Below are 27,841 nucleotides of genomic sequence, written 5' to 3' on the forward strand. Positions count from 1 at the left end.
GTGTAATATTTAAAAATCTGTGGTTGTGAGGAGCATTGGTTAACAGGAAAATAAATTCTCTCAGTGCCATTAACTACAGTCTCTTTCTAGTTTTCATTTTCTGATTACCAGCAGATGACCTGTCTCTCCAAACCATCACTGATCATCAGTAAATTTTACATTTCATTTGTAAATCAAGGGAGCAGAGTCTGGAGGAAGAGTGGAGAGACACACAGTCCAAACTGCTTGAGATCTAGTGTGAAGTTTCCACCAATCAGTGATGGTTTGGAGAGACATGTCATCTGCTGGTGTTGATCCACTGTGTTTTATTATCAAGTCTAAAGTCAGTGCAGTTTTGTTTTCCCACAAAATCTCACAGCACTTCATGCTTCCCTCTGCTACTGACAACTTTTATGGAGATGCGGATTTCATTTTCCAGCAGGACTTGGCACACTGCCCACACTGCCAAAAGTACCAATTGGTCTTATATAATATTCTGAGACACTGATTTTTGGGTTTTCATTGGCTGTAAGCCACAATCATCAACAATAAAAGAAATAAACGCTTAAAATAGATCACTCTATGTTTAATACATCTATATACTGTATTAATAAAAATACTGCAGTTAACTTACTTCCTGTAAGTATGTGTGTAAAGAGGTTTGGAGGTGTGTTGTTCTTTATTGATCTATTAATGTGTAATAACAGATTATTAGAAGGTGAACATGCTATGATTTAAATTTTTATAGTTATGTTTATTATTAGGATATACTATATTAAACGATCAGTATCTGAATATAACTAAAAAATAAAAGTTTCTGCTTTAAAATAGAAAAAAAAATATTGCAATCATTTCTGGGATAATATATTCCCTGCAAAAATGTTTTGTTACCATGACAACACATCCTTTACCAGCGATAAAAGAAAGAAAAAACGACACAGATAGATGATCACACTCGTTTTTACTGGCAGCATATCTCCCAGCACTTTACATATTCAGCCCAGAGGATCGTATTTATCCTCTTTATTAATAATAATAATAATGACACTCTCTCTCTTCTCTGTTCATCTCCAGAAGTTTTAGTTCACATAGTTAAACAGGTCACATAACAGATACCCTCCTATAAACACCAGCGTCAGCGCCGCCTCGAACCAACAGCACTTTCCACACAACATTCTCAGCACTTTCTTCACCACAATTCGAGCTGCGCCTTTAACAGTGCATTTAAGACTGGTGGCCGAGAAGTCTGAGAACGACAGCAGCAAAAAAAATATATAAATAAAAAAAAGGACAAAAACGAAACATTTTAAACTTAAAAATTAAAATTAAAAAGTGTTTTGATGGGAGGTGGCCAATCAGGATTGCACTGGAAGGTCATCGTCATGACGGAAGACCCAACCGCAAGCTAGAATTTTAAGTTAAATCTGCTTAAGCTAAGCTAGATCAGGCTTTCCTGTCCTTTTACGATACATCTTTGTACAACATGTTTGTACAGTGTTCGTTTTGTCCAAATGCTTAAATCCATCACCATTCGAACATATTTACATTTGCTTTAATGTTCAGGTGCAGTTTAACCTGATTTATTACCTAGGTCAGGGGTCGGCAATTAAAGTTCTCCAAGCCATTACGTGGCGGGCCACAAAAAATCTGTTTTGTAAAATGAAGTGTAATGAGATGGAGTGCTAAAGACTAGTAGCTCTCCATCCCAGAGGGTTGTTGAACCCAATTGCAGAACAGTTGATCTCAAAGCAGGTAAACCCAAGAAGATTAAGGAAAAATTAAATAAATATACACCTCATGCAGATCACTGCTGCTCCAGCTAGTGAATTGGGACCCGACCGGGAAAAACACCCTTATAAAGGAGATAGGGAGCCCAAGAACGGGTGGAAAAGAGAGACAGGGGAGGAACGTTAACAAAAGCTCACCAGAGAAGCCTTTTTCTTTCTTTCTTTAAATCATCCTCAAAGCCCATGGCTATCAGATTTCAGCCACAGCGCCACCTACAGGCTTTAAATAAAAATAATAATAATAATAAAAAAAAAAGAAGAATACCAGACTCTACAGACGGCTAGACACAGGATAACAGTCTGTAAACATCAGAGTCCGTAACAGTAATGCCACACATACATACAAAAAAAAAAAAAAAAAAAGCATGACAGCAACTGATCCAGTGATCAGGATTCCTGTTTAATAAATAACTTAATAATCAGTTCGGCTGCAGACTCAATATCAGAAAATATTATTACACGTATATATGCAAGTACGTATATCCTGTATTTATAAAACTGCATTAAATAGATTCTAGCAGGTCTGTAAACAGCATTAAAAGTCACGTCCCCCAAAAATACGCTGATCCCGCCCTCTTAATCAAGCTATCTGTCTCATGGCTTATTAATTATTAACTTAATTATGACTTATTTAAGTTCGTATCTGATCTGATCCAGTAAGTCTTCCTCAGAGCCTCGCTGTGCGTCTGTACGCCCGTCCACATCCGAACTCTTTAAAAAATAAAGAGTTTCCCCAGAAAACTCGGGAGAGATTTCCTCAACTTTCACCACAGGGGCTGCTGGAGCCCCTCAGGACGGCCTGGTGCTAAGCTGGAGTGGAGATGGAGGTTTCCGTCAGGCTGGGCTGCTGCACCACAGAGAAGTTCTTCATGGTGGTGTCCAGCGTGACGCCACAGTTCTGAATCTCGTACCTGATGAAATAAAAAAAAATAAAAAACACACTTGCTTTAATATAACCAGAATTAAAATTAAAAAGTAAAAAGTGTTAAAAGCATGTATATAAAAACATGTATATATGTGTATACTATTAAAAATCAGAGGCGTGCAGACAGACATCAGGTGGCGCCACCAACTCTGCCCTTTATCAACCAAAGTGCCCTTTCGAAACTTTTTGTTGTAAATATTATTATTAAGATTTTACTGAGGCCGGTTTGAAATGATCTTTTGAAAACCTGAGCGATTAAAAACGAGTGAAAACAGAATGCCCTGAAATCAGCTCGCGCACACCCGACCTCTCTCTTCCTGTCACGTGACCCCGCGCGGTCGCACGCAAGGCACACTAGATGCGCTGCAGCAGCAGTTCAGTTCAGCGAGTCTTCAGCACAGTACGCACGGCAACAGATAGGCTTCTTCTCCCCCGTTTCCCACCAGCCAGGTATCATACACATCAAGTAAAATCCTACCGTTTGCCCTCTAAACCCAACGTGAAATCATTTTGTTGTGCAGTAAAATTTCTCATAGTTAATATTGTATATATATTTTATCAGTTGGTGATGTGACATGTTTCCTTGAAAACTCACGTTTAGAGAATGTTACAAATAAAAGTCAAATTTCATTCAAAAAAAAAAAAAATGTTATAATGAAGTGTTCCACGTGCGCTAAAAAGTGCCCTTTTTCCCCTCTCAGCACTTGCCCCCAAAATGTCTGTGCACGCCACTGTTAAAAATAATAATAATATTGAAGTTTTCACACTATAAGGCACACCAGATTAAAAGGCTCATTAAGCGACACTAGTAAGGAACAGAGGTGTCACTATGTTTTCCTTCTAATTCAGCCGGTCTCACCGCTGGGGAAGAGACCTGTAAAGCTAAGCTAAATTAAGTAAACAAAACTGTAATTCTTAAATTACTTTTTTTTAAATATCGCCAAGAGTATCGTTATCACAAAAAAAACAAAAAAAAAACATGAAATATCGTTTTATTATTTTAGGGCCATTTTGCCCACCCCTAGTTTGCAGTGTATTTAATGTGTTTGGTTGTAAAAAAAAATCTAATTTATATAAAATATAAAAAAGTCTGAGTAAATGTTATGTTAAATAAATAAAATATTAATTAAAGTACTAATTCCTTATTTTTAATACATCTCACTCTAGATAGTAAATGTAACACTGCTTTTACAAAAAAAACTTCATCACATCTACAAACCTGCACCCTCACTGTGTTTTGATCTCTTGTTAAATGAAGGTGCGTACCAGTCTCCTGCAGAGATGACGTAGTGTACGGGTGGTCTGTGCCCGTCTGCGTGAGCTCCCATGGCTCCGAGGCTGTTGGCTCCGCTGTGGCTGAAGACCAGCCAGTCCCCCACGCTGAGCTCCGGCAGCAGGCAGGACTCCACCACCTGATCCAGACCGTCACTAGAGGGCCCCCACAGACTGCTGGAGAACAGAGGCTCCTCCAACGACTTCTCCTACAGACACACAACGACTGTTACAACCGCTGATAACTGGTGAACTCATCCTGTACAACAGAGGGAACTCTTGCTTTTCCTTTCCTGAGGCGGTCCTGATGAGAGCCAGTTTCATTATTATATACATTATTCATTATTATGTTTTTGATGGTCTTTGAGACTGCACTTATGGATACTTTCAAAGTTTTTAAAATACCTTCATTCCTTAGTTATTTTTTTTTCTTAACTTAGTTGAGTAGTTGTTGCTTCTCATAATCTGGATTAGAACATTACTGAAATATTCACTATTCACTGTATACCTGTAACTCTACCTCTTCACTACTTTACTTTAACTGATGCTCTCAAACACTTTATTAAGAGACAAGAAATTCAAGTAATTAACTCTGAATTCCAGCCTGAATTCCAGGTGACTCTACCTCATAAAACTGACTGAGAAAATCCAGCAGAGATGTGAAAAACTGTCTAATCTAAACAAGAGGTGCTACTTTAAAAAATGTAAAATATAAAATATAAAACTCGTCAAGAGTTAATTACTTGAATTTCATGGATGACTTTAGTATGAAATTACAATGCAGAAAATGTTTAATAATGGGCAAAAACCCACTGTATGTGCTGATACTGATTGGATTGGTTGGATGCATTGTGCTACTGGCTAATATATAAGTGCAGTTCATTCGTATGCATAGAAACTAGTGGGGTCAATCAATTAAAAAATTTAAATCAGATTAATGTTTACAATTAATCACACTTCTTTTTAAGATCCAAGTTTTTATAGTGGATATTTAAATGTAAAGTGTAGGACCTTTAAAATGTCAATTTCTTTTCATTGTTTTTTATGTTAAATACAATAAAGCTTCATTTCTGCTTTTGCGCCATTTGTCTGTTAGTTTCCTGTTCAGTGCGACCAACGGGATGAGTGTGAGGCATGATTACCATGTTTTTAGCCAATCAGTATTGAGATAATGTCTATTCAGTGTATGATTAAGTGATAAATGTAATTTAAATTTAAAGTGACGGGCACTATCTAAACAGTGTCTACCAGTGTTTAAATGAAATAATGCGACCTGAAGCAGTGGAGCAGTTTTACCTTGTGCAGAGACGGGACAGGAACAGACTCGTCCAGCAGTTTATAGGCAAATGATCCGAAGACGCCATCGTTCATATAATACTGAAACTCTGGCTCATCGTTTCCAGACAGCTCATCTAAAAATCACAAAACACCCAGGCCTTAAAATCTTCCTTTTCTTTTTTTAATTCTTTAACAATTCAGGGCTATAAAACAGTAAAGAAACAGTGCAGGGCTCACCGTCCGGATGCTGACCGGCGTCTCTGGACACGATTTTCTTTGAGATGATGCTCACAGCCAATGAGAAAGCAGCAGAGACGTAATACGCTCCGGGTTCAGCGATGACCGAGACGCCTGTCGATGGAGGGAAGTACACATCCAGCATTGGCTTCAGCGCCCTGTTCACCTGTTTTGTTGAAGGATAAAACACAGCAGATATAAAATCACTTCTAAAAGAGCTTTATGTGCTCCAATACGTACACCAGCACATATATATACTGCATCTCTATCCAATAAAAACAGAGCGTCTCCAAAAAACAGCAATTTTACAGAACAAGGACAAAATGTTTATATTGTCCTACTAATCACTACATTCTGATAGAATTTTTTAAAGAACAACTGACAATATGTGCAACATGACTAAAGGTCTCATTCCATTATTTTTGTTCATTTTAAAATGTCTAGTGAGCTGTTTTGTGAAAACAAAATTGCTCCGGTGATCCGGTATAACACTGCTTTAGTCCCGTTGAGGAGTGGGCAGGGAAGCAACGATAGGATTTCGGCTCTTGCTCATGAATATTCATACATGTAAACATATCGTCTTTGATTGGCTAATAGCACTGAGGCACCAAGAGGCAGTGAGACAGACAACCATTAGAAACGTTTTTAAAATAAAGAGATTGTTACACTAATAACAGTCTTAACAATGTTATATGTTACTTTATACCATGTGTAACAATGTCCTGCTAAGTGCAGTTCAGCCACTGACCTTAGAGTCTTAGAGTTTCTGTAAAACGCAAAATCCAGCGGAGATCCTATTTAAACCTATAGTTACACACAGAGGTGGGTAGTCCAGGTCCAGAATGTAAAAATCCACCATCTGGGGACTTTAAACAGAACCGCTCTAAATATACTCCTACCTATCTCAATTGTACTTGGCTGGTGGTGTTTCTCCATAGACTAATTCTAACCATTTATTTCTTAGCTGGGTAAAGCATATAAATAACACACTGGTGTGTTATTCGCACAAATAACTCAGGAACGAGCTGCCACTCTGTTCCTAGCGCTTTTATTTAGCTCCTATCTGTGGGCGGTCGCGAGCCGAGGTGGGCGGGGCCATGAATACTAATTCACGGGTTGATGTAGACACGCTGCTTTTCCTGATCGACTCGTTTTTCTGAATATTTTACTAGCTACTGCAGACAATGGAGGCTGAGGAAGAGTTTAATGTGCAGCATCATAAACAACTCAGAGAAACCTACTGTATTTCACAAACAACAAGAACAAGAGGATTTTAGCAGAAGGAGACCTTCAAGAGTACACAAATGCACTGAGAAATCCCAAAAATACTCCAGCTAAGAGTATACACATGCTGTTTATATGATGATTTAAAAATTAAAAATCAGATAGCTGCAATAATTCAATAATTCATAGTGTAAATGCACTCAGATTATATGCAGGCATATATTTTGGGAACTATTAATATTAAGTATTTTAAAAGATTAAAAAAACACACATTACCTTTTCCAACTGAGCTTCGGTTCCATCAAATCCTCCTCCAATGTCGAGAATATTCATGACGAAGCCGAGCTCCTCCTAGGTTAAACATAATTCATGTTAAAGGGATATAATAGGGGTGTAACAGAACAATGACAGCACAAATCAGTACAAAAAGCAACAAATCCTCTCAAATTAATAAATCTAACCTAGATTGCTTATGATTTATTTGAGAAAAAAAATCATGCATGTTATTTATTACACACTGAATCTGACTGGATTTACAAATAAATCTGAAATAGCAGCAGAAAGGCAGAACACTCCAAGGTCGGAAATGATTACTCAGAGGTGGAAAAATGACTGTTGACTCACCCCCATGTCAAACACACAGCGGGCATCTGACACAGCGTGAGTGAAGGCCTGGGGCTCGGCACAGCAGCTGGGGATGTGGAACCTGCAACAAACAGTAATATTTTATAGGCTGCTGTTGCACTAAAACAATGCTTAATGTCCAGTTTAGAAGCTTTTAAATCACTTAACTGACGCACAAAAAAAGATTATACACAAAAAATATTATATCTTCCTAAGACCTAGCGTCCACATGTGTGGACATCACATTTTGGGTTGTCTAGACCAAATCACTCTACAAGGGCTCTACAATTTGCTCTACAAGGGCCCGGTGTCCACTTATGAGCCCATTATACTGTCATATAGTGGTGGAGGAAGACTTTAACACATTATAGAGTCAATTTTGTTCAGAAATTTAAATGAACAGTAAATATAGTAAATGTTCATGTTTTGTTTTTTTTACTTTATGCCATATTGCTCAAAGAGGCACAACTGTTCTTTCTACTTTTGTTTTGCACTCAGGAAAATATTAAGGAAAATATTAATTTAATCCCCTGTTAATTTTGTAAATCTATCAGTGAAAGAACATTCGGAAAATCCAGAAATTAGCAAATAAGACTTTTTACTTGGTGAAATAAACCTTGTTTTAATGGAAACACAACAGAGAGAACATATATTACACCAGTTCTTGCATCATTACATTGGCTCTCAGTCTCTTTTAACCCAATTGAGATGCTGTGGCATCATGAGCTCAAGAGAGAGATTCACAGCAGATATCCCATAATATTATAGTCATAGTCTTGTGACGAAAATTGCATTTAGTTTAAGTCACAATTTGGTTGTCTGAAATGTTTTTAATTTTAGTCTAGTTTTATTCAATTAAAACTACAGTCAATTTAGTCGACTAAAATGTAAAGAGTGTAAACGTAAGTGTTAATTTTTCATCAGTTCCCTTGAATTATTACCTATAAACTTATACGAAATTAAACATTTATTAATCAGTTGTGTAATATTATTAATGTTTGAATCTGAAATATATGTATATTTTAGGGCTGGACCCGAATATTCGGGTATTCGGATATTCGTTCGTTGAGTAGGTATTCGGTTTTTAATTTTGGTATTCGGATATTCGTTTTTTTTCTACTTTCCAGAGCTCCACCTCACTCTAACCACTTCTGTTCTCGCGGGTCCCGTCAGAATATCTTGCGTGCGGGACAGAACTGAACTGTTATTGGCTGGAGCGGGAGTTTAATCCAGACGACAGTGTTGGGAGTAATGGCGTTAAAATAAACGGCGTTACTAACGCCGTTACTTTTTTCAGTAAGGAGTAATCTAACTAATTACTATGACTGTAACTATAACGCCGTTACCATTTTCGACACTCCGTTACTGCACGTTACTTTAGCAGCTGAATGAACTTTTTTTAAACTTTGCGCATACAGACAAAGAGCCCTATCATACACCCCGCACAAGGCGTGTAGCGTGGCGCTTTGCCACCCGTCAACAGTCTATTTTTAGGCCTTGCACGCGTCCTTAAAATAGCGTTGGACTTTGGAATATATTAACACCGATGGGCGTGGTGGTCTGGAAATGATGTGTGTTGAGGTAAATTTCTGGCGTGTTTCTATCTTGGCGGCGGAAAAAAGCTTAGCGCGATTGCTCACCCTGCGCTCCAAAATACTCCATACCATCACATCTTTACCACATAAAAATAAACCACACCCAGAGCCTTCAGCAATCAACTATGAAAAAATATATATACTTAAAAATCTGCACTGTAACTATAAATTATTATTAGTTATATTTATTTCTGTCAGTTATAAGGATTTATATTTATGTTTAGTACACAGACTAAATAACTGTAACTAGGCATTCTGCTGTTTAAAAATTTCAACAGATGCTTATTCTCACTCAAATGCTGGAGTTTTGAAATGGAAAATTAAAAGAGAAAATAACTTTGACTGAACATAAATTTATTTTAGTTAACTTTGCTATTATTTAACTGAATTTCACTTTTATATCTGAAAAATAAAGCACATTGTCAATCTGGCGCGTGGTGCTGCCCGTCAATTACATAAAACTTAAAACATTTGAAATACACAGAAATATAAAGCTATATGTTAGCATTCGTTTCTTATCACCAGGGCAAATTTATTAAAATATTAAATATATTAATTCATGAATTAAAATCTCGTCCAGCACTCTGAAATGTCAGGCACGCAAAGTGGTGCTTGGCGCAGCGGCGCGGCATTGCGCGCAGAATAACCTCTGTCTTCTAAAAAAAGTTTTTATAAATAAGATCTGACAAGTATACTAAAATTAATGTTATTAAACTTACTAAAGCCAACAAATGTACTGTTAATTAAAATCAGGCAAAATGCGCTGCGCCTCTCTCTCTCTCTCTCTCTCTTTCGCAGCGGGAGATGAATTCAGCGCGAGGCTATAAATAATTTACAACTCAGTTCAGTTAAATAAAAATAAGTAAGGACCTATAAGTTAATCAAATATTGTCAAATATAAAGGATAGGTTGAGGTTTTGGTGAGCTGTTTTCATGATTTGAAACTGAAACTAACCGAAACTTTTATTATTCTGCGCAAAAAGCCTGTGATTGTTTTAAATGAGTTTTTTAATGGATTTAAATGAGTTTTTTTAACGGATTGTTGTTTTTGTCCATACTTTTGTTTTGTTTATATATACATTTATTTCTTTGAGTGTTGTTTGGTTTGTTTAATTTTTATCCCCAGACGCGTATTTGTTTTTTCCGTTTTTTTTTTCAGTATTACATGTCTTAGTAATTTTCTTTGGTCCTGTGGAGTTTTTCGTTTCTTATTTTTTTTTATTCGTTAGACTATATTTTTGTCAACATTTTGGGTTTATTTTTGTTTGTTATTTTTCTAATAATAATAGTAATTACATCATTTATTTTCTTTATTTATTCTTACGCAGCAGATAAGACGCGGTGTGCGGCAGCAGAAATTCCGGGATGAAAACACAAAGAAATCTGGGCTAAAAACACAGAAAAAATATGGGGTGAAAAACAAAAATCCGGGATAAAAACACCAAAAATCCGGGGTGAATATGTCTTAAGGGGGCCGTGATTTTCTTTTTTTTTTTTACCTCTTTTTTTACCTCTTTTTTTAAAAACGAATATTCGAATATTCGCTTCGAATCAGTGCCGAATATCCGGAGCTCAAAAAACGCTATTCGGGCCAGCCCTAGTATATTTATATATGATTTAATGTATATTATTATTGCAGGTATGCGGCTGTATATATTTAAAATGTTCTAAAAATCAGGTCATATTAGATGTATGGAATGTAAAACCCTTAATTAAAGCACTTAAATTGTTAAATAGTTTGAACAGAGCTTTAGATGCTAAAACACAGCTTTTAAAAGGATCTAGTTTTGTCTCCGGCACTAAGTTAACCCAGCACACCTACTGTAGCTACAGTCTATAAATGAGCTCAAAAACACACATTCACACACTGTCCTGTAGAGATGCTCTCAGGATGTACTGAGAGACTTCATGGTTTAGAGTGAGAAACTGATGAGAAAGTGCTGTAAGGAACTTTACACAGACTTTTAGGTTCATAGATTCACTTATTTTATTCTTATATTTTCTATTGAGTTCCTTTCTGACCTGTTCCTGCTTCAACACCAGCTCTGTGTTTCCCACTGTGGGACTAAACAGATGATCTGATCTTAATGAGTGAATTCTGTATCAGTAACATTTCCGCAACGTCAAAGGACCTACACTAAAGTAGTAGTAACTGGATCTCTATCTTTTACAAAACTTAAACAGTTCTGATTGGATGTCCTCCCTGCCAAACATTTTCATCTCATTTTTATTTGTTAACGGAAATGTCAGTTACTTTAGTCCTCGTTTTTCTTAAGTTATTGAAATTAACACTGTTTTTAGTATGAGCAGTCTGTGTTTGTCTATTGTTGTGACTTACATGAAGATCAAACACATTTAATCAACAATTAATGCAGAAATCCAAGTATTATCCCAAAGAGTTCACATACTTTTTCTTGCAGCTGTATATTTTATATCCAGTCTGTCTAATCATTTCTAAGCGTTTCTCACGGCTGGTTGTGTTGTGTGTGGCTGTGCACGTGACACACAAACTTTGATCTGATTTGATTTGATATCTTAATATTAGCAGGGCTGTGACTCACTTGACGCCGGCCACGTGCAGGCTGAGCTCCTTAGCGCACTCTAGCATGTGCCTGCAGTCCTTCAGCGTGAGGCCGAAGGGCATGGAGGTCTCCTCCCGCTCACAGCAGCCCCCCGTGGTCACCTGCAGCAGCAGCCTGAAGCACAAACACCACCTTCTTATTCAACGTGTTTCTTTATTTAATACACTGTAAATAAATAGTGAAGTGATTTAGACTATGAAGGAACACATAAGGAATCATGCAGTATCTTTAAAAGTGTTAAACAAACCAAAATACTCTGTGAAGAAGCATTTAAATGCTCTTATATGGGGAGCTCTTGCTCTTTCTTTCCTGGGTTGGTCCTGATGAGAGCCAGTTCCATCATTATAATGTTTTTTACTGCACTTGAGGATACTTAGTCAAATTATTTAGTTCACTGTATACCTGTAACTCTACCTCTTCACTACTTTACTTTAACTGATGCTCTCAAACACTTTATTAAGAGACAAGAAATTCAAGTAATTAACTCTTGATGAGTTCAGCACAGCTGTTAACTGAAAGCCTGAATTCCAGGTGACTCTACCTCATAAATCTGACTGAGAAAATGCAGCAGAGATGTGCTACTTTGAAGAATGTAAAATATAAAATATACTCTGGTTTGTTTAACACTTTTTTGTTAATTAAATAATTCAACATGTTTTTCTTCTTAGTTAGGATGACTTTTGTAATCATATACAATGGAAAAATTCAAAGTTCTCTCATGCAACATTACAAACAACTGAAAAACGAATAATAAAAAAAAACAGTGAAAGTGGTAATCAGCTGTTAGGATCTCATCATTGTAATATGTAGATTAGTGAACCCTAATTATTATACATCCCCACTTTTGGGCAAAGTCAGAGCAAAACAGCCTTGCTGTTAAATGATACATATTTGGAATTTTGTTTCATTACATCTCAATTTTAAACTATTTCACTCTGTATTAGTTTACAAACGTTACGTAATGAGAACTGGGTTAAATTATCACTTCGGCCCATCCTTGATTTCAGAAGTGGTTACCCTCCTGTTATGTTACGGACAAAAATTGACCCGTTTTAAAGTTTGAAGATCTAAAAAAAAATTGTTGAAAGTATTTTTTCAGTATGAAAATTCTTCTGCTTGTCTTAATTATTTTAATCAACATATAATATGAAAACGGTTCATCTCACATATTTGCAAAAACAAAAACTAAAAACTGCAGTGTTACGGTTTCAAAAGTAGTAAGACATAAAAAAAAGTTTGAACATGTATTTAAAAAAAATAAAAAAACACCACTGCGCTAAATATTGATAGAATAATATTATGAGCCATTTAAGGACTTGGTTACTTTTATGCAAATAAGCTGTTGTTGGCCATGTTCCACGTGTACTAAACATTTACTACATGTTAGAGTTAGCTTGTGCTATACACTGTAAGCAGCTCAGAGTAGCTGAGCTCCCTTCTTTGCTGACTTGCCGCAGACAGTAGATACAGATCCCTCCCTCAGACGAAGTCTACTGGTAAATTCTGTTGTGTACAGCCTGAGGTTCTTAATTAGTTAATTAATTAGTGTAATCAACATATAAAAACGGTTCACCTCACAAATTTTCAACCACCCCTGCAAAAACTAAAACAAAATTGTTTTGCAAATGTTATGTTTCAAAATTATGTTTCCAAAAATGTTTTCAGCATTTAAAAACTATTGTGTTTAAATGTTAGTAATAAAAAGTAGTGAAACAAAAAAAGTTTGAAAATGTATTTTTTTTATGAAAAACAAGTGAATTATCCTAATTAAAGCCACTAAATATTGATAGAACAATATCAGATAAGCAGTTTGAGGAATCTTAAGGACTTTTATGCAAATAAGGTGTTGTTGGCCACATCCCACGTTTATTAAACGTTTAACACATGTTAATGTTAGCCTGTGCTAAATAGTGTTAGAAGTTAGAAGCTAAGCTCCCTCATCTGCAGACTTGCCACAGACAGTAGACAGTAGTATAGATCCCTCCCTCAGACAAAGTCTGCTGGCTAATTCTGCTGTGTACTGTCTGAGGTTCTCAATCAGCAGAATGAAATGACTGAAATGGCGTTTCTTCAACTTTTATAGTGGGTTTCCTTCACAATACATCACAAAAAGGAAGCATCCAAAGGCTCATGGAAGCATAATATTCCTGAGACCAAACTCTTTCAGCTGATTCACAGAAAACTTGATTAAAATGTTTATAGGGAGACCCAAGTGGAAATGAAAAGCACAAAATAAATATTATAAGAAAGTAAATATTTACTTTTATATATTTGAGTGTGTTTTAAATGTTTTGATTTAACATTGTTACACCAACTATCCCCATTACGATAATATCCCCATTTTTTTTTTCTATACAGTGCCCTGTAAAAGATCTTCTCACTTATGTTTGCTAGAAAATCAATAAACCTGGGTTTGGCTAAAGTAATAATATAACTGCAATTACTCCTTCTAGACTTTTAAATAGGGGTGGGAATCGATTACTATCTCACGATTCGATTCGATTCCGATTTTGGGGGCCACGATTCGATTCAAAATCGATTTTTGATTCAAAACGATTTGAATTATAAAAATTTCTGCTTCTGGCTTATGAATCTTATTGAAAAAAAACCCTCCATAATATACACTGGTCCTGGAGCAGGTAATGTGTTACAAAAACAATAAAATGTGCAGGAATGTGGGTCCTCAGTGACAGAGGAATCACTGGGATATCACAATGACGTTAATGAACAATAAATAAATAATAAATAACACTGCTTTATTACCAGGCTACTAGCGGTGGTGTGTAGGTGACGCTGCTGGGCTGATGTGATGATAGCAGTGGAGCGCTAAAGTTCAGGAGCAGCTGCTGATTAACTAGTTAATTTAAGGTCGTTGTATTTCTTCAGAAAGGGGGCAGGAGGTGGAGAAATTAATTCATATTGTCCATTCCTTAATTCCTCTGTGATGAGGAGCTGAAATGAGCTCTGATTAGCTTATTGTTATTTTTCCGTTCCGCCTTAAATGCTGCAGCCCGCAGCCACCTGTAGCGTTATTTAAGGTGGAACTGGAAAGTTAGCTTGTTAGCTAGCTAACAGTTACTGAAACTAACTACTAGCGATCTTTTTTATGCTTGTTATGAAGCATTCTGCCATAAAACATTGAAACTACACGTTAATCTAAGGTAATATAGTGCTTGTTCTGCCATCTTACCGGTGATTCTCAAACACCTACGCTCTGTGTGTGTCTGGAAGACCTCGGTTTGAAGGGACAAGCGGGTTGCCAGGTCCAACAAAAATACCCAGCCCAAAATCAGTCCAAAACCCGCCCCTCAGAATCGATTTTGGGACATTTTAAATCGATTCTGAATCGTAGTAAATGAGAATCAAGATTCTTATGTGAATCGATTTTTTGGCACACCTCTACTTTTAAAACAAGGTTTTAAACTATGTCTACCATTTATGCCCTAAAATAAACCTCTGCCAGTTTTGTCTGAGGTGTAGTCTTACTTTGCTTTGGAGTGGCAGCGGGCGATCTTCCGCAGCTCCGCCTCGCTGTCGCACACCAGCAGCTGGACGCCAAGTTTGGCAGCATATTTGATGAGTGAGAGCTGCTTACACATCCCTCCCAGGATGATGTCCTGAGACAAGACACCAAAGCTCTTCACCAACTCCAGCTCGTGCTGCAATTAGAAAAAAATATTTAAATAAAGCACGACAGAATTAGGGCATTTTAATAATAGCAGACAGCATAAAAGAGGTATAAATGTGGAATCTTGCTATTTTAGAGGCTATTCAAGACTAAAATGGGAATACAAACGATTTTACACTTTTAAGTAACTTATTACCGGATGCACTGCACATGCAGCACCACTTAGCTTAATAAAGAACTGAAAGAAAGTGACAACCAACAATTGTTCTTTTATAGCGATAGCTGTGTATCGGAATCAATATTTCTTTAATTAGCTGATCTTGAGAGGCAATCAGAAAAGCACTGTGTGGCCACAGGAAGCTGCAGATCCTTGTTTAACCACTAAATGGAACTCCAGAGCTGGAGTTCAGCTACAAACACACTCCAGCATTGAGGCTAAAGGCTCGGCTCGGCTCAGCCAGTCTGGAGTTGTTTTTTCACAGTATATTATTAGTGGAGTGTGGAAAAACACACATAGAAAAGAGAATAAAAGCTTTTAACACCACTAACCGGATAATACCTCTTTCAGTGAATCGTTCAGCCCATTCAGTGAGTAGCAGAGCTAACAAACACCACTAACCACATAAAACCCCAACATTTTAGCACTGGACAAAGTAGCAGCTCGAGCAGCAGAGAGACACAAGTGAAAATACAAAAAGCATGCATAAAGTGAGTTTTGTACAATATATCCCCTTTTAATTAAAACATCTTCAACAAAACATCAGATCATTGAAAACCAATGCTTCAGCCCATACGGTGAAGAGCAGAGCTAACAAACACCACTAACTAGTGCTGGACAGTATGACCAAAAATGTATATTACATTATTTTTCCAAGATGTTTCATGACGGTTTCAGTGTATAGCACAGTATTTTAATTATTATTATTTATTTATATATTTTTTTTTGCATGACTGGGCTTTTATATACATCTGTGACTTTTATATATAATATTAAACATTCTGATTCAATCACTCCCAGAAAATGAGACAATATATGAAGAAATCTGTCCGTGTCGCGTAGTTGTATTTCCAGAAACATGTGCATCCGGTATAGGGTTTGCGGCTCCACAGAGATGAGCTTCCAGTGCTTTAGCTTGTTATGCTAACTGGCTAGCGTTATTATTTAGCGACCTGTGCCGGCGTGCTTGTTTGCCGGCGCTGTTCTACACAGGTATACCACCCAGCACTACCACTAACCATACCAAACAATGCAGCCCCTGCTGCTAACCGCGGACAGCACAGCTGGAGCAGCATTAGCATCACCCGCTAACTGCGAAAGCGCTTCCGCAGTTCAGAAGTAAGTATTATCAGGCTGTACCCTGCAATTTTACTATGATAAAACAAGCTAGAAGGAAAACATGGAGACACCCCTGTTCCTTACTCGTGTCGTATTATGCGCATTATAATCCGGCACACCTTATGATGTGAAATATGGTTTAAAAATGTATACACCATTGCAAAACAAAACATCGCGACACGATGTGGATAATTTCTTACACCCCTAGTCAGCATATTTATTCTCCAGCACCTGCCCACTGGCATTTATTACACATGTTATTCTGACTCAACTCAGCTTCTGCCCTATTATCTCATTCAAGGACACACAGACAGCAGCAATCATCAGCAGGAACGAAACCAATGACCTCCTGAGTCACAAAGTAAATGTTAAAAATCTATCTCTCCTTAAAGATGAAACTGACGAAGTGAATTTACCTTACTGGAGCAGATGAATCCAGTTCCCAGTGCAGCCAGGATCTCAATGACCACAGGGCTGCTGTTACACTTCAGCACATAGAAAGGCCGAACCTGCTCCATACGAGACTTCCATCTGATCTGCTGCCAGATGATGGCTCCCAGATCAGCCACGAAGAAAGCATTCTTCTGAGCCTAAAGCAGAAATGAATGGTTAGGTACAGTACGAACAATAAACAAAGAAAGAATCTACAGCTCTGGAAAAAATGAAGAGATAAAACTCAGTTTCTGAATCAGTTTATCTGATTTTGCTATTTATAGGTTTATGTTTGAGTAAAATGAACATTGTTGTTTTATTCTATAAACTACAGACAACATTTCTCCCAAATTCCAAATAAAAATATTGTCATTTAGAGCATTTATTTACAGAAAATGAGAAATGGCTGAAATAACAAAAATATGCAGAGCTTTTCAGACTCTTTTAGTTCATTATTATTATGATTAAGTTGTAAGAGTTCAGAAATAGATATTTGGTGAAATAACCCTGTTTTTTAATCACAGTTTTAATTATGCATCTTGGCATCATGTTCTCCTCCACCAGTCTTACACACTGCTTTTGGATAACTTTTTATGCTGGTGGAAAAATTCAAGCAGTTCAATTTGGTTTGATGGCTTGTGATCATCCATCTTCCTCTTGATGATATTCCAGAGCTTTTCAATTTGGTAAAATAAAATCAAGCCAGCATTTTTAACTGGTCTTATTTTTTCAAGAGCTGTATGTTGTTGAAAACGTTTGTCTAACGGAGCAATCAATAGTATACATGCATGCATACTGTATATTAGGGCAACATTAACTGTAAAGATTTGTCGACAAGTAATTTCACTGTTAACACGTCGTTAATGTGTATAATTGTTTTAACATGGTAAACACGCAGGCTACAGTCCGATAATATGCTTATGCTGCTCCAGCAGTGCTAGCCGGGGTTAGCAGCAGGCTACAGGCCAATAATACCCACCTCTAAACGGCTAAATAGCTAGCGCTTAGCACGGTTAGCGGCTAATGCTAATGTAAAACAGCGAGTGAATTCTCTGTGACAAATTTAACTGCAGCCTGAACTCATTTACAGCTCTTGAGACTCTGACAAGGATGAAACCGAAACTGCGCATGCATATCACTTACACAGTGTGCTGCATCCACATTTAATGATACTAGTACTAGTCCATAACATGTGGCATGATGGTGTGTGTGTGTAATATGTGTATAACGTGTGTACATGCAGTACTCACTAGAGTTTGGTCACAGATATGTTTGTCGATAACATCTCGGACAGCAGCGTCTCTTTCCAGCAGCTCGACAGAATAGTGCAACTCATCCAGTGTCCCCTTCATCCTCTTCCACAAGCCCAAGACAACACAGGCATAAAGCAGGTCACCTATTTAGCAGAGCCCTCGCAGCTCCTGGGTCCTAGCGATATCCACTGGAAGACATGGAACACAAAAACACAGTTACTTAGACATGTTCTGACTTCTGTAACTTATTTTTACACTGTCTAATAAAGATACAAAAATATACAATACCTGATAGAATACTCAGAATTAACAAACATATGAATTCGCCACTTTTTAATGCTAATTTACAAATAGACCACGCATCGATTCTGCTGTTTAAACATCAGCACTCTAACCCATTGCTCTGCACAGCTGTAACATTCCAGTGATAAAACACAGACTTGCACCACAGACCGAAGACAGAACAGCATGTACAAGAAGAGCACAACACCTCGTCAGACCTCACCTGGGCTGGGCTTCAACCGCCACACCTTTTCAGGTTCCCCCTGCTCAGATATACCTGTGCTATACCATATAGGGCTTCATAAGCAGCAGAGAACACCCTGATCCAGGCGTGTAGGAGCAGGCACAACACTGAACCCTGAAGACGTGCTGTTTTATTAAATTAGACTAAACCTGAAAAACCCTGAAAAGCTCGAGAAAAACTTAAGTTGGTAAACGTGACCCAAATCCAATCTTATACATCATATGTGGCGTAACGACATGTAACGACAGTTTGTGGTTTGGACCTCAATTACCAATATCCTCCTATGAACTAACAAAAATCCTACATTAGATTTACTGTAAACTGAAAAAATCTCAAATAAGCAATACGTTTAGCAGTGGTGTCAAACGCTAAAATGATTAATTAAAGAGTTGAGTCAGTGCCGAGCTCTCAAAACCTAAAGAAAACAGCAAAACAACAGTAATCAGACCTTTAGTCAGGCATTTAAACGGCTTTTTAAAAGGTAAATAAGAGCGTTTGTTTTTCTGGGATTAAAAGCGTGAATTCAGCTGTAACTGGAAATATCTGCACTGCAAAACTGTGCTGGGCTGAGGAGCACAGCTTTCAGCACATTCGTTTACAATGTAAACCCCCACCTTCTCAGGCAGCAGCAGACTGTCACTCGCACAAACACAGAGACAGCGCTGTGTATCTACTTCTTGTGTCAAGAATCAAAACGGATTTATTCCACGTTTACTTGCAATGTGAACGTAACCATATTCAAGCAATATGACCTTTCTTTAGCAAAAAATAACTGCGGCACAGAGGTGATTCGGCATTTAGCATCTAGCAACGCAGGAGGGTCATTATTCATAACAGAAGAGCACACCATGCACTGACACTGCATCAAACATCATGGGTCAATAATTTTATCCTTTAGTTATTACTACACTGTAACCAATTGCTGTATTTTTAGAGTAAAACCTGTTTAATGATGTTCATTTGTAAACCTGTATAACATAATGCATCCTGGGAAAGGGTAAACTTATTAACTGTAACATGTGGTTAGATAGAAGATCTAGATAGAAGTTCCTGCTGTGTTGGGAGACTAAAAACCAGGCAGAAATACAAACATAACAAACATGCAGAAGCTTTCTTAATTGTACGAATTACAGACTGCAAAACGTAACATATAATATCTACTTAATAGTTTTATCACATGGATTGTTAATTTGTAAGTACACAGTTATTAGAGACACTTATTAGAAAGTGCATCCAATATTTCTTTAACATTTAAAACACCACATTTGACATACAAACAAAGCACAATACAGTGTTTTTCTACTACATACATTTCGGCCCACAATATAAAATGTGAAATTAAAATATTTGAACAATAAAATATTTTCTTCTGGGGTTTAATAAATAAAACTTGCAAGTTAAATAATGGAAACGAGAATATTTTAGCAATGTAGGGCCAGAAAGCTGCCAGACAGCTGGGTTTGAATCCTAGGTCATGGGTCTTGCAGCATGACAATGACCCTAAACACTAGGGCTGCACGATATTGGAAAAAATTTACATTGCAAATGTTTTTTTTTGACGTTTTATATCGCAATATTAACAATGCAGGGCCCATAACGTCACCAGCCCCGCCCCCACTCATGTGCTGTCTCGTGTCATCACACGTCCTGCGATGTGACTATTACGCATGCACGCATCGTGATGACGATGCTTAAACGATATATTGTACAGCCCTACTAAACACACTTCAAAAAGCACCTAGAGATGGACGTAAAAAAAAGCACTGGAGAGGACTGAAGTGGCAGCAATGAGTCTGGATCTAAATCCCATTTAACACCCATGGAGAGATTGTAATTGCTGTTGGGAGAAGAAACCCTTAACATGTGTGAGACCTTGAGCAGTTTGCAGAAGAGAGGTCCAGAGTTCCAGTTGAGAGGTGTAAGAAACTTGCTAAAGGTTATAGGAGCATTCTGAAGGAAATGAAAGCCAGCCTGTGACATAGTTACCGCAGTCCAAATTCAAAACACCACAGAGAGTTGTTTGCCCCGCCCACCCCTCTCCAGATGCCAAGCTCACTCGGGTTGCCAAGGTGAGGGAGCTGAATCTACACAATCCAGTGCAAGACAAGTTCACTAACTTTGACCACGGCAAGGAACGACTGGTAATACTCTTAAAGTTAATCAGCTAACGATTACGCTTGGAGTGTTTTTATTGTTTGCGCATTAGAAACCGTATCATGTGAACTTTATCTGTAGTTAGCTAACTAGGCTTTATGCACCACAAGCTGTGTTAGCCTAAACCTCTTGTACCGGAAAAATCCCACTGCTCCAGAAATATACACCCTGGAGCTGAAGTTACTACTTTAAGGGGTTCTAGTCATATAATGCTTAGTTTAGCAGATAACATATAACATTTTCTTGTTGCAGTCTTGTTGGAATTAAAATTGGGGAATGAGCAGCTGGCGGAGTCAGAGGCCAAAACAAACACAGATACCTGTGACGGACTGCACAGTCCAAATATAAACATACTGGTTGAAGCCCTGCACTAAAAAGAGCTGCCAGTCAGGGGTGTGCCATATCGTATCGTATGCGATAATATCACTAATTGTTTTGAATATTGTGAACGATATTACACCCTGAAATATTGTGCCATAACACTCACCCCTAATCATCACATCAGGGTTCTACTTTTTTTGCTGTTTTAAGCTAAATAAAAATTCTCACTGTTCTCATTTTCTATTATATATCTACTAGAGACAAATTATATCTGTCCAGTATCATTTATTTTACTTTAATCCTGGATATATGGAGATATTTAGAGTGCATTATTATTAGTATCATCTACTTCTGCTATATCTCAGTTGGGGGTGTTCAATATCATATCGTTTTGTTCCAGTAGTGTATTTTTTTTTTTTTGACATATCGCCAAGAGTATCGTTATCGCGATAATACCATGAAATATTGTGATATTATTTTTGGGCCATATCGCCCACCCCTACTGCCAGTGCTTTAACTCAGCATGTTTCTTTAATATCTAATAAAACATACTGATCATTTTATCATTTACTACTAAAAATATAATCCTATATGGTCCTTTAAAGAAAGCGATTGCTTTCAGTTATTTATTTTTATTTATTTATTTTTATAAAGGGTGTGCAACCAAGTGCATACAATTGAGTGTGCCAATGATTTTGTCAGTTTTGAGTGACATTATATCATTTTTTACTTTTTTCTATCAGTTTTTTTTTGGGTTGATCCAATACACTACAAAGGAAATAAACACGTTTATTACAAAATGTGTAATTGCAATGATTTTACAGCCATCAGCAGAGCAGATTAAGTTATCACTTGCTAAATAGTTAGTATATATACGACACAGCACTATGAGCATTAATAAAAAATAATTAATTAATTAATTAATTAATTAATTAATTAATTAATAAAAAAAAAACTTAAACTGGGACTTACAGAGTCAGGTCAGACGGACCCCTCCTGTTATCAGCTAGGATCCCAAGGAGGCTCAGCGTTGAAGTCGAACTGCTCACGGTAAACAGACACTCCTAGGTTGTTCTGGTAGTTCACAGCCACCTACAGGAGACACGTTAGACCATCAGACAGACAGAAGCTGACCAATTTACATATTATAAATCTCACAGAAAAGAACCTTGGACAAGTAGAGCCTAAGGAACGACATACTGCGTTTTGTAAATCACAAAGCATAACACAGGAAGGCAAGAGGAGAGGAAACTGCCTGTAATAATCATGCAGTTTGGCTCAGCCTTCTTAGCTTATTACAATTACTCAGCTCTGTAGCTCCTCCTGGTAACATTTAACCCCTTCTGTTATACAGCTGGTTAATGTGAATTTTCAGTTTTAGACTGAAAAAAGCTAATAATAAACAATAACTTAATATACTGTATATTTTTAAATATATGAGGGATTCTTGACTATGACGTTTTTATTTTTTACATTAGTAAATCAATTATTAGATAAGTCATAATCAGATATAATAAGTAAAACCTATGATACAGTAAGTCATAATTGTGGTATAGTATGTGAGAAATATGAGGTGGTAAGTCATAATTATGAGATACTGAGATAATAAGTAATAATAATGATATAGTAAGTTCATATTACAATACAGTATGTCATAAATATGAGATAGCAAGGCATTATTATGAGATACTAAGTACACATTTCCACATTTAAACAACATTTTCACATGAAGGACATGGCAGAAATAATCGTTGACTGATAAAAAAAATAACAATAATTAAAATATCAAAATAATCATTAGTTGCAGCTCTAATTGTAGTGCCTATACGGAGTATAAGTTTTCTTATCGTGCCTTTAACTGGGTGTTTATCCTGAGCTTATCTCAACCTTAGTTTGTTGTTGGGCTCAGTAGGCATGTCTGTAGTCCAACATTAACCTCTATAAAATCTATTAACAGACTATTTTTCTCAAGACACACTTTTAAAATCCATCAAAAATACAGATTTACACTTACCTTATATGGACACATCTAATTCAAACACTACAGTATATCGCATAATAATCAAACACAAAATAAACGTATAAATAAAAGAAAACGATTCTGTAGTCCGGATGTGTGTAGTCCGCCAAATTTAGAAGGACACTTAACTAGCTAATAAAATAAAGGCAATTGTTTAAAACTAGATATATATTTAAGTTTAAACGTGATAAATATTAAAGAAGAACCTGTTTAGTTTATATATTAATTATATATTTAACCATAGATAATCTAACTAACTCGGTTATTTTAGGTTTGTGGGTTAAGTGGCTAGCTAAAGCTACGTTAGCTTAGCACAAGTATAAATGAAAACACCTCAATTTCTACAATAATCGATATAAAACAGAGTGTAAGCGTATTTAGATCGATTAATTATCATTTCAGCGTTTTTCTCTATTATTATGACTGCTTTAAACTTCCTAAAATATAAGAGGAAAGCAGCCGGCGGTTAATATAGCACAGCTAGCCTAGCTAAAGCTAAGCTAAAGTTAAAGATAAGCTAGGCTAGGCTACTGTTGATCATTAACAGCGCGGTTAGTTATAACTTATATAGGTATAAAAATCGCGTTACTCACGCAGAAGAAATTCCCATAATCCGGGGAAACCCGTCTTCTCTTTTTCGGCGGAATTTTTACAGCGTATTAGAACACCCGGGGTTAAATATAATCCGCGTTCTGGCGGCCATAAGCCTCACAATCACACCCAGCACAACACACAGCACCCCGCCGCCCGAGGATCCGATTCAGTGATTCAGTGATTCAGTGATTCATTAAAACATAAAGGGTGGGCACAAAAAGCTTAAATACAACATATGGTACAATCAGACATATTTAAAGTACTAGTGAGACAGACAGATTTCAATAAAAAAGTGCTCTAACAAAATAACATGGAATCCCCTTTTCCCACAAGGTCATAATTATTATATATCAAGTCATAATTATGATATATTAAAAACTAGTTATTATTAAGTAAGTCATAATTACGACAAAGTGTGTCATAATTATGAGACACCAAGCCAGAATTATGAGATACCAAGTCATAATTATAATATTATATTAATTATATTATTAATATTATATTATATAATAATATAATTATTATATATATAAAAAGAAATTGTTATTATTAAGTAAGTCATAATTACAATAAAGTGCGTTATAATAATATTATAATATAGTAAGTAATAATGATGAGATATTAAGTTATAATCATGATATAATAAGAAATAATTATTAAGTTAGTCATAATAACGATATAATGCATCATAATTATGAGATAGTAAGTAATAACTAGATTGCAGTTCCTACAGAAACTGTGAGTGTGACTGCAGTGCTGGCTGATATCTGTAGTGGTTGCTAAGGTGTTGCTATGCTTTCCGGGGTTGTTGCTAAGGTGTTGCTAGGTGGTTGCTAAGGTGTTGCTAGGTGGTTGCTAAGATGTTGCTATGGTATCCGGGGCTGTTGCTATGGTGTTGCTAAGTGGTTGCTAAGGTGTTTCTAGGTGGTTGCTAAGGTGTTGCTAGGTGGTTGCTAAGGTGTTGCTAAGTGGTAGCTAGGTGGTTCCTAAGGTGTTGCTATGGTATCTGGGGTTGCTAAGATGTTGCTAGGTGGTTGCTAAGGTGTTGCTAGGTGGTTGCTAAGGTGTTGCTATGGTATCAGGGGTGGTTGCTCAGGTGTTGCTAGGTGGTTGCTAAGGTGTTTCTAGGTGGTTGCTAAGGTGTTGCTAGGTGGTTGCTAAGGTGTTGCTAAGTGGTAGCTAGGTGGTTCCTAAGGTGTTGCTATGGTATCCGTGGTGGTTGCTAAGGTGTTGCTAAGTGGTAGCTAGGTGGTTCCTAAGGTGTTGCTATGGTATCCGTGGTGGTTGCTAAGGTGTTGCTAAGTGGTTGTTAAAGTATTGTTTCTAATGTCAACATAACAGGTAAATATTAATTATTTAGCTAGTTTAATGGATACCTGCACGGCTCCATAGCTCAGAGCGCTGGTCTAATAAACCATAGGTCATGAGTTCGATCCTTGCTGGAGCCTTGGGATTCAAACTTTCCTCGCCATTGTTCCTAATGTCAAAATAGCAGGTTACTATTAATAATTTAGCTAGCTTAAGGGGTTCCTGCACGGCTCCATAGTGGTTAGAGCGCTGGTCTTGTAAACCAGAGGTCGTGAGTTCGATCCTCGCTGGAGCCTCAGTCAGCTAGCTTGAGAGAAACCTGCACGGTTCAATAGCTCAGTGGTTACAGCGCTGGTCTAATAAACCAGAGGTCGCGAGTTCAATCCTCGCTGGAGCCATGGGATTCAAACTTTCTTCGCATATGTTCATAATGTCAAAATAGCAGGTTACTATTAATAATTTAACTAGTTTAAGGGCTTCCTGCACGGCTCCATAGTGGTTAGAGCGCTGGTCTAATAAACCAGAGGTCGCGAGTTCGATCCTTGCTGGAGCCTTGGAAATCAAACTTTCCTCGCCATTGTTCCTAATGTCAGAATAGCAGGTAACTATTAATAATTTAGCTAGTTTAAGGGACCCCTGCATGGCTCTATAGCTCAGTGGTTAGAGTGCTGGTCTTGTAAACCAGAGGTCGTGAGTTCAATCCTCGCTGGAGCCTCAGTTAGCTAGCTTGAGGGAAACCTGCACGGCTCCATAGCTTTGTGGTTAGAGCGCTGGTCTAATAAACCAAAGGACGTGAGTTCGATCTTCGCTGGAGCCTTGGGATTCTAACTTTCTTTGCCTTTGTTCATAATGTCAGTTGTTATGGTGTTCATGGGGGTTGTGATGTGGTTGCTATGGTATCTGTGGTGGTTGCTAAGGCCTTGCTATGTATACAAATACCCTTTGTGATCCAAAATTTTACAACAGTTATTACTGTGATCCAAAACTTTACAACCATTATTACTGTGGCCAAAAACTTTACAACTGCTATTACTGTGGTTTCTAAAGTTCTGTGTTTTGTAAAGTTCTGGAGTTATAATGCAGAATGTAAAGTGTAATTTTTATTAAATATTTTACTTAGCTAAACCATTTTATTCATAAATGTAAATGCATTAAAATGTAACCCTTATTATGGATATTTACAAAAGATCAAACACTGTAAAGTTGCTACAATTATTAAAACATACATAAGAGAAAACATAAACAAGTTACTAAATACTATATACATAAAACATTTTATTTAGTGGCATTTATAATTTAAGTGTCATGATTAAGTTCACACTGAATACTTCGTTTTTTAGTAAGCGTCTCTATCTGATGTAACACTTATGCATTATGCCATATATTACCCATAATGCAAATGACAGTATACTTGAAAACTACACGTGGCCCATACATATGCCTCCTCTGATTGGTCAGCTTAAAGACTGTATGGCAAGAAACGTGCTTGCACTGGTGATTCGAATCATTTTTGATGAATTGAACAACCGAGTCGAATCATTCAAATGAATCATTTCAGAAGGGGCTGATCTTCTATTATATCCAAACCTTTTAAAAACGTTTAATATTACATTTATTATATTATATATAATATATTATACAATATAGCATGGTGCCAGTGCACAGTCAAGACTCTAATGCACTACAAAACAGAAACATAAATAAAAATGGAAAAATTCTATTTAAAAAACATAATAAATGTTATATGCTAATAGTTTTTAAGCATATTATAACTTAATGTGTAATATATAAACGTGCAATACATGTTTTGTGTGCAACTGATGTGAATTTAAAGGATTATTTGTTTTGCATTATTAATAATATTAGATATACAGCTCTGGACAAAATAATGAGAGCACTTCAGTTTCTGAATCAGTTTCTCAGATTTTGCTATTTATAGGTTTATGTTTGAGTAAAATGAACATTGTTGTTTTATTCTATAAACTACAGACAACATTTCTCCTAAATTCCAAATAAAAATATCGTCATTTAGAGCATTTATTTACAGAAAATGAGAAATGACTGAAATAACAAAAAAGATGCAGAGCTTTCAGACCTCAAATAATGCAAAGAAAACAAGTTCATATTCATAAAGTTTTACGAGCTCAGAAATCAATATTTGTTTTGATGCATCTTGGCATCATGTTCTCCTCCACCAGCTTTACACACTCCTTTTGGATAACTTTATTGTGCAAAAATTCAAGCAGTTCAGTTTGGTTTGATGGTTTGTGATCATCCATCTTCCTCTTGATTATATTCCAGAGGTTTTCAATTTGGTAAAATCAAAGAAATTTGTCATTTTTAGGTTTATTTTCCAGAGTATAAATATGTAAATGTTCTGCAGGTGTACCTGAAGTGCAGCAGTGTCATCTTCTCCTGTACAGGTTCCATCCTCAGGTCCGGCGCTGTCCGTCTGTCCGTACTGTGGCTCTGATATCATGAACTCAGAGTGGATCTCTTAGACTCCAGCAGACTCTTCATACTTACCCCCTCTCACTGCACACTGACCCATATATCACACAGAGAGGAGGAGGAGGAGACACACACACACACACACACACACACACAAAACACACACACACACTCACACACATACACACACACAATATTATTTTAACCCTCAACAGCACAGTGTTGCCCTCAGGCAACAACCCTAATTTTTGTTCGTACACCTTTCCGTACCATACCAAACCTTATTTACTTACTTACTTACTTACAAAGCTATTT

General features: G+C 36.9%; 1 protein-coding gene and 1 non-coding gene across 3 annotated transcripts; one reads left to right on the forward strand and one right to left on the reverse strand.

The window, feature by feature from the left end:
• Positions 1-923: 923 nt before the first annotated feature.
• On the reverse strand, positions 924-27,572 carry azin1a (antizyme inhibitor 1a). Of its 2 annotated transcripts, none has more exons than XM_049482566.1 (12): positions 27,465-27,572; positions 22,126-22,245; positions 18,150-18,340; positions 16,884-17,057; positions 14,990-15,162; positions 11,483-11,617; positions 7,327-7,408; positions 6,979-7,053; positions 5,479-5,644; positions 5,260-5,375; positions 3,958-4,172; positions 924-2,677 (listed from the first exon to the last, which is right to left on the reverse strand). In XM_049482566.1, the coding sequence occupies exons 3-12, from the start codon at positions 18,249-18,251 to the stop codon at positions 2,572-2,574; spliced, it is 1,344 nt and encodes a 447-aa protein (XP_049338523.1). In that variant the 5' UTR covers positions 18,252-18,340; positions 22,126-22,245; positions 27,465-27,572; the 3' UTR covers positions 924-2,571.
• On the forward strand, positions 25,718-25,790 carry trnat-ugu (transfer RNA threonine (anticodon UGU)). The gene has a single exon. It is a non-coding gene; the product is annotated as a tRNA-Thr (tRNA).
• Positions 27,573-27,841: the final 269 nt, after the last annotated feature.

This window comes from Astyanax mexicanus, chromosome 1 (genome assembly GCF_023375975.1).
Source record: "Astyanax mexicanus isolate ESR-SI-001 chromosome 1, AstMex3_surface, whole genome shotgun sequence".
NCBI classification, from domain to species: Eukaryota; Metazoa; Chordata; class Actinopteri; order Characiformes; family Acestrorhamphidae; genus Astyanax; species Astyanax mexicanus.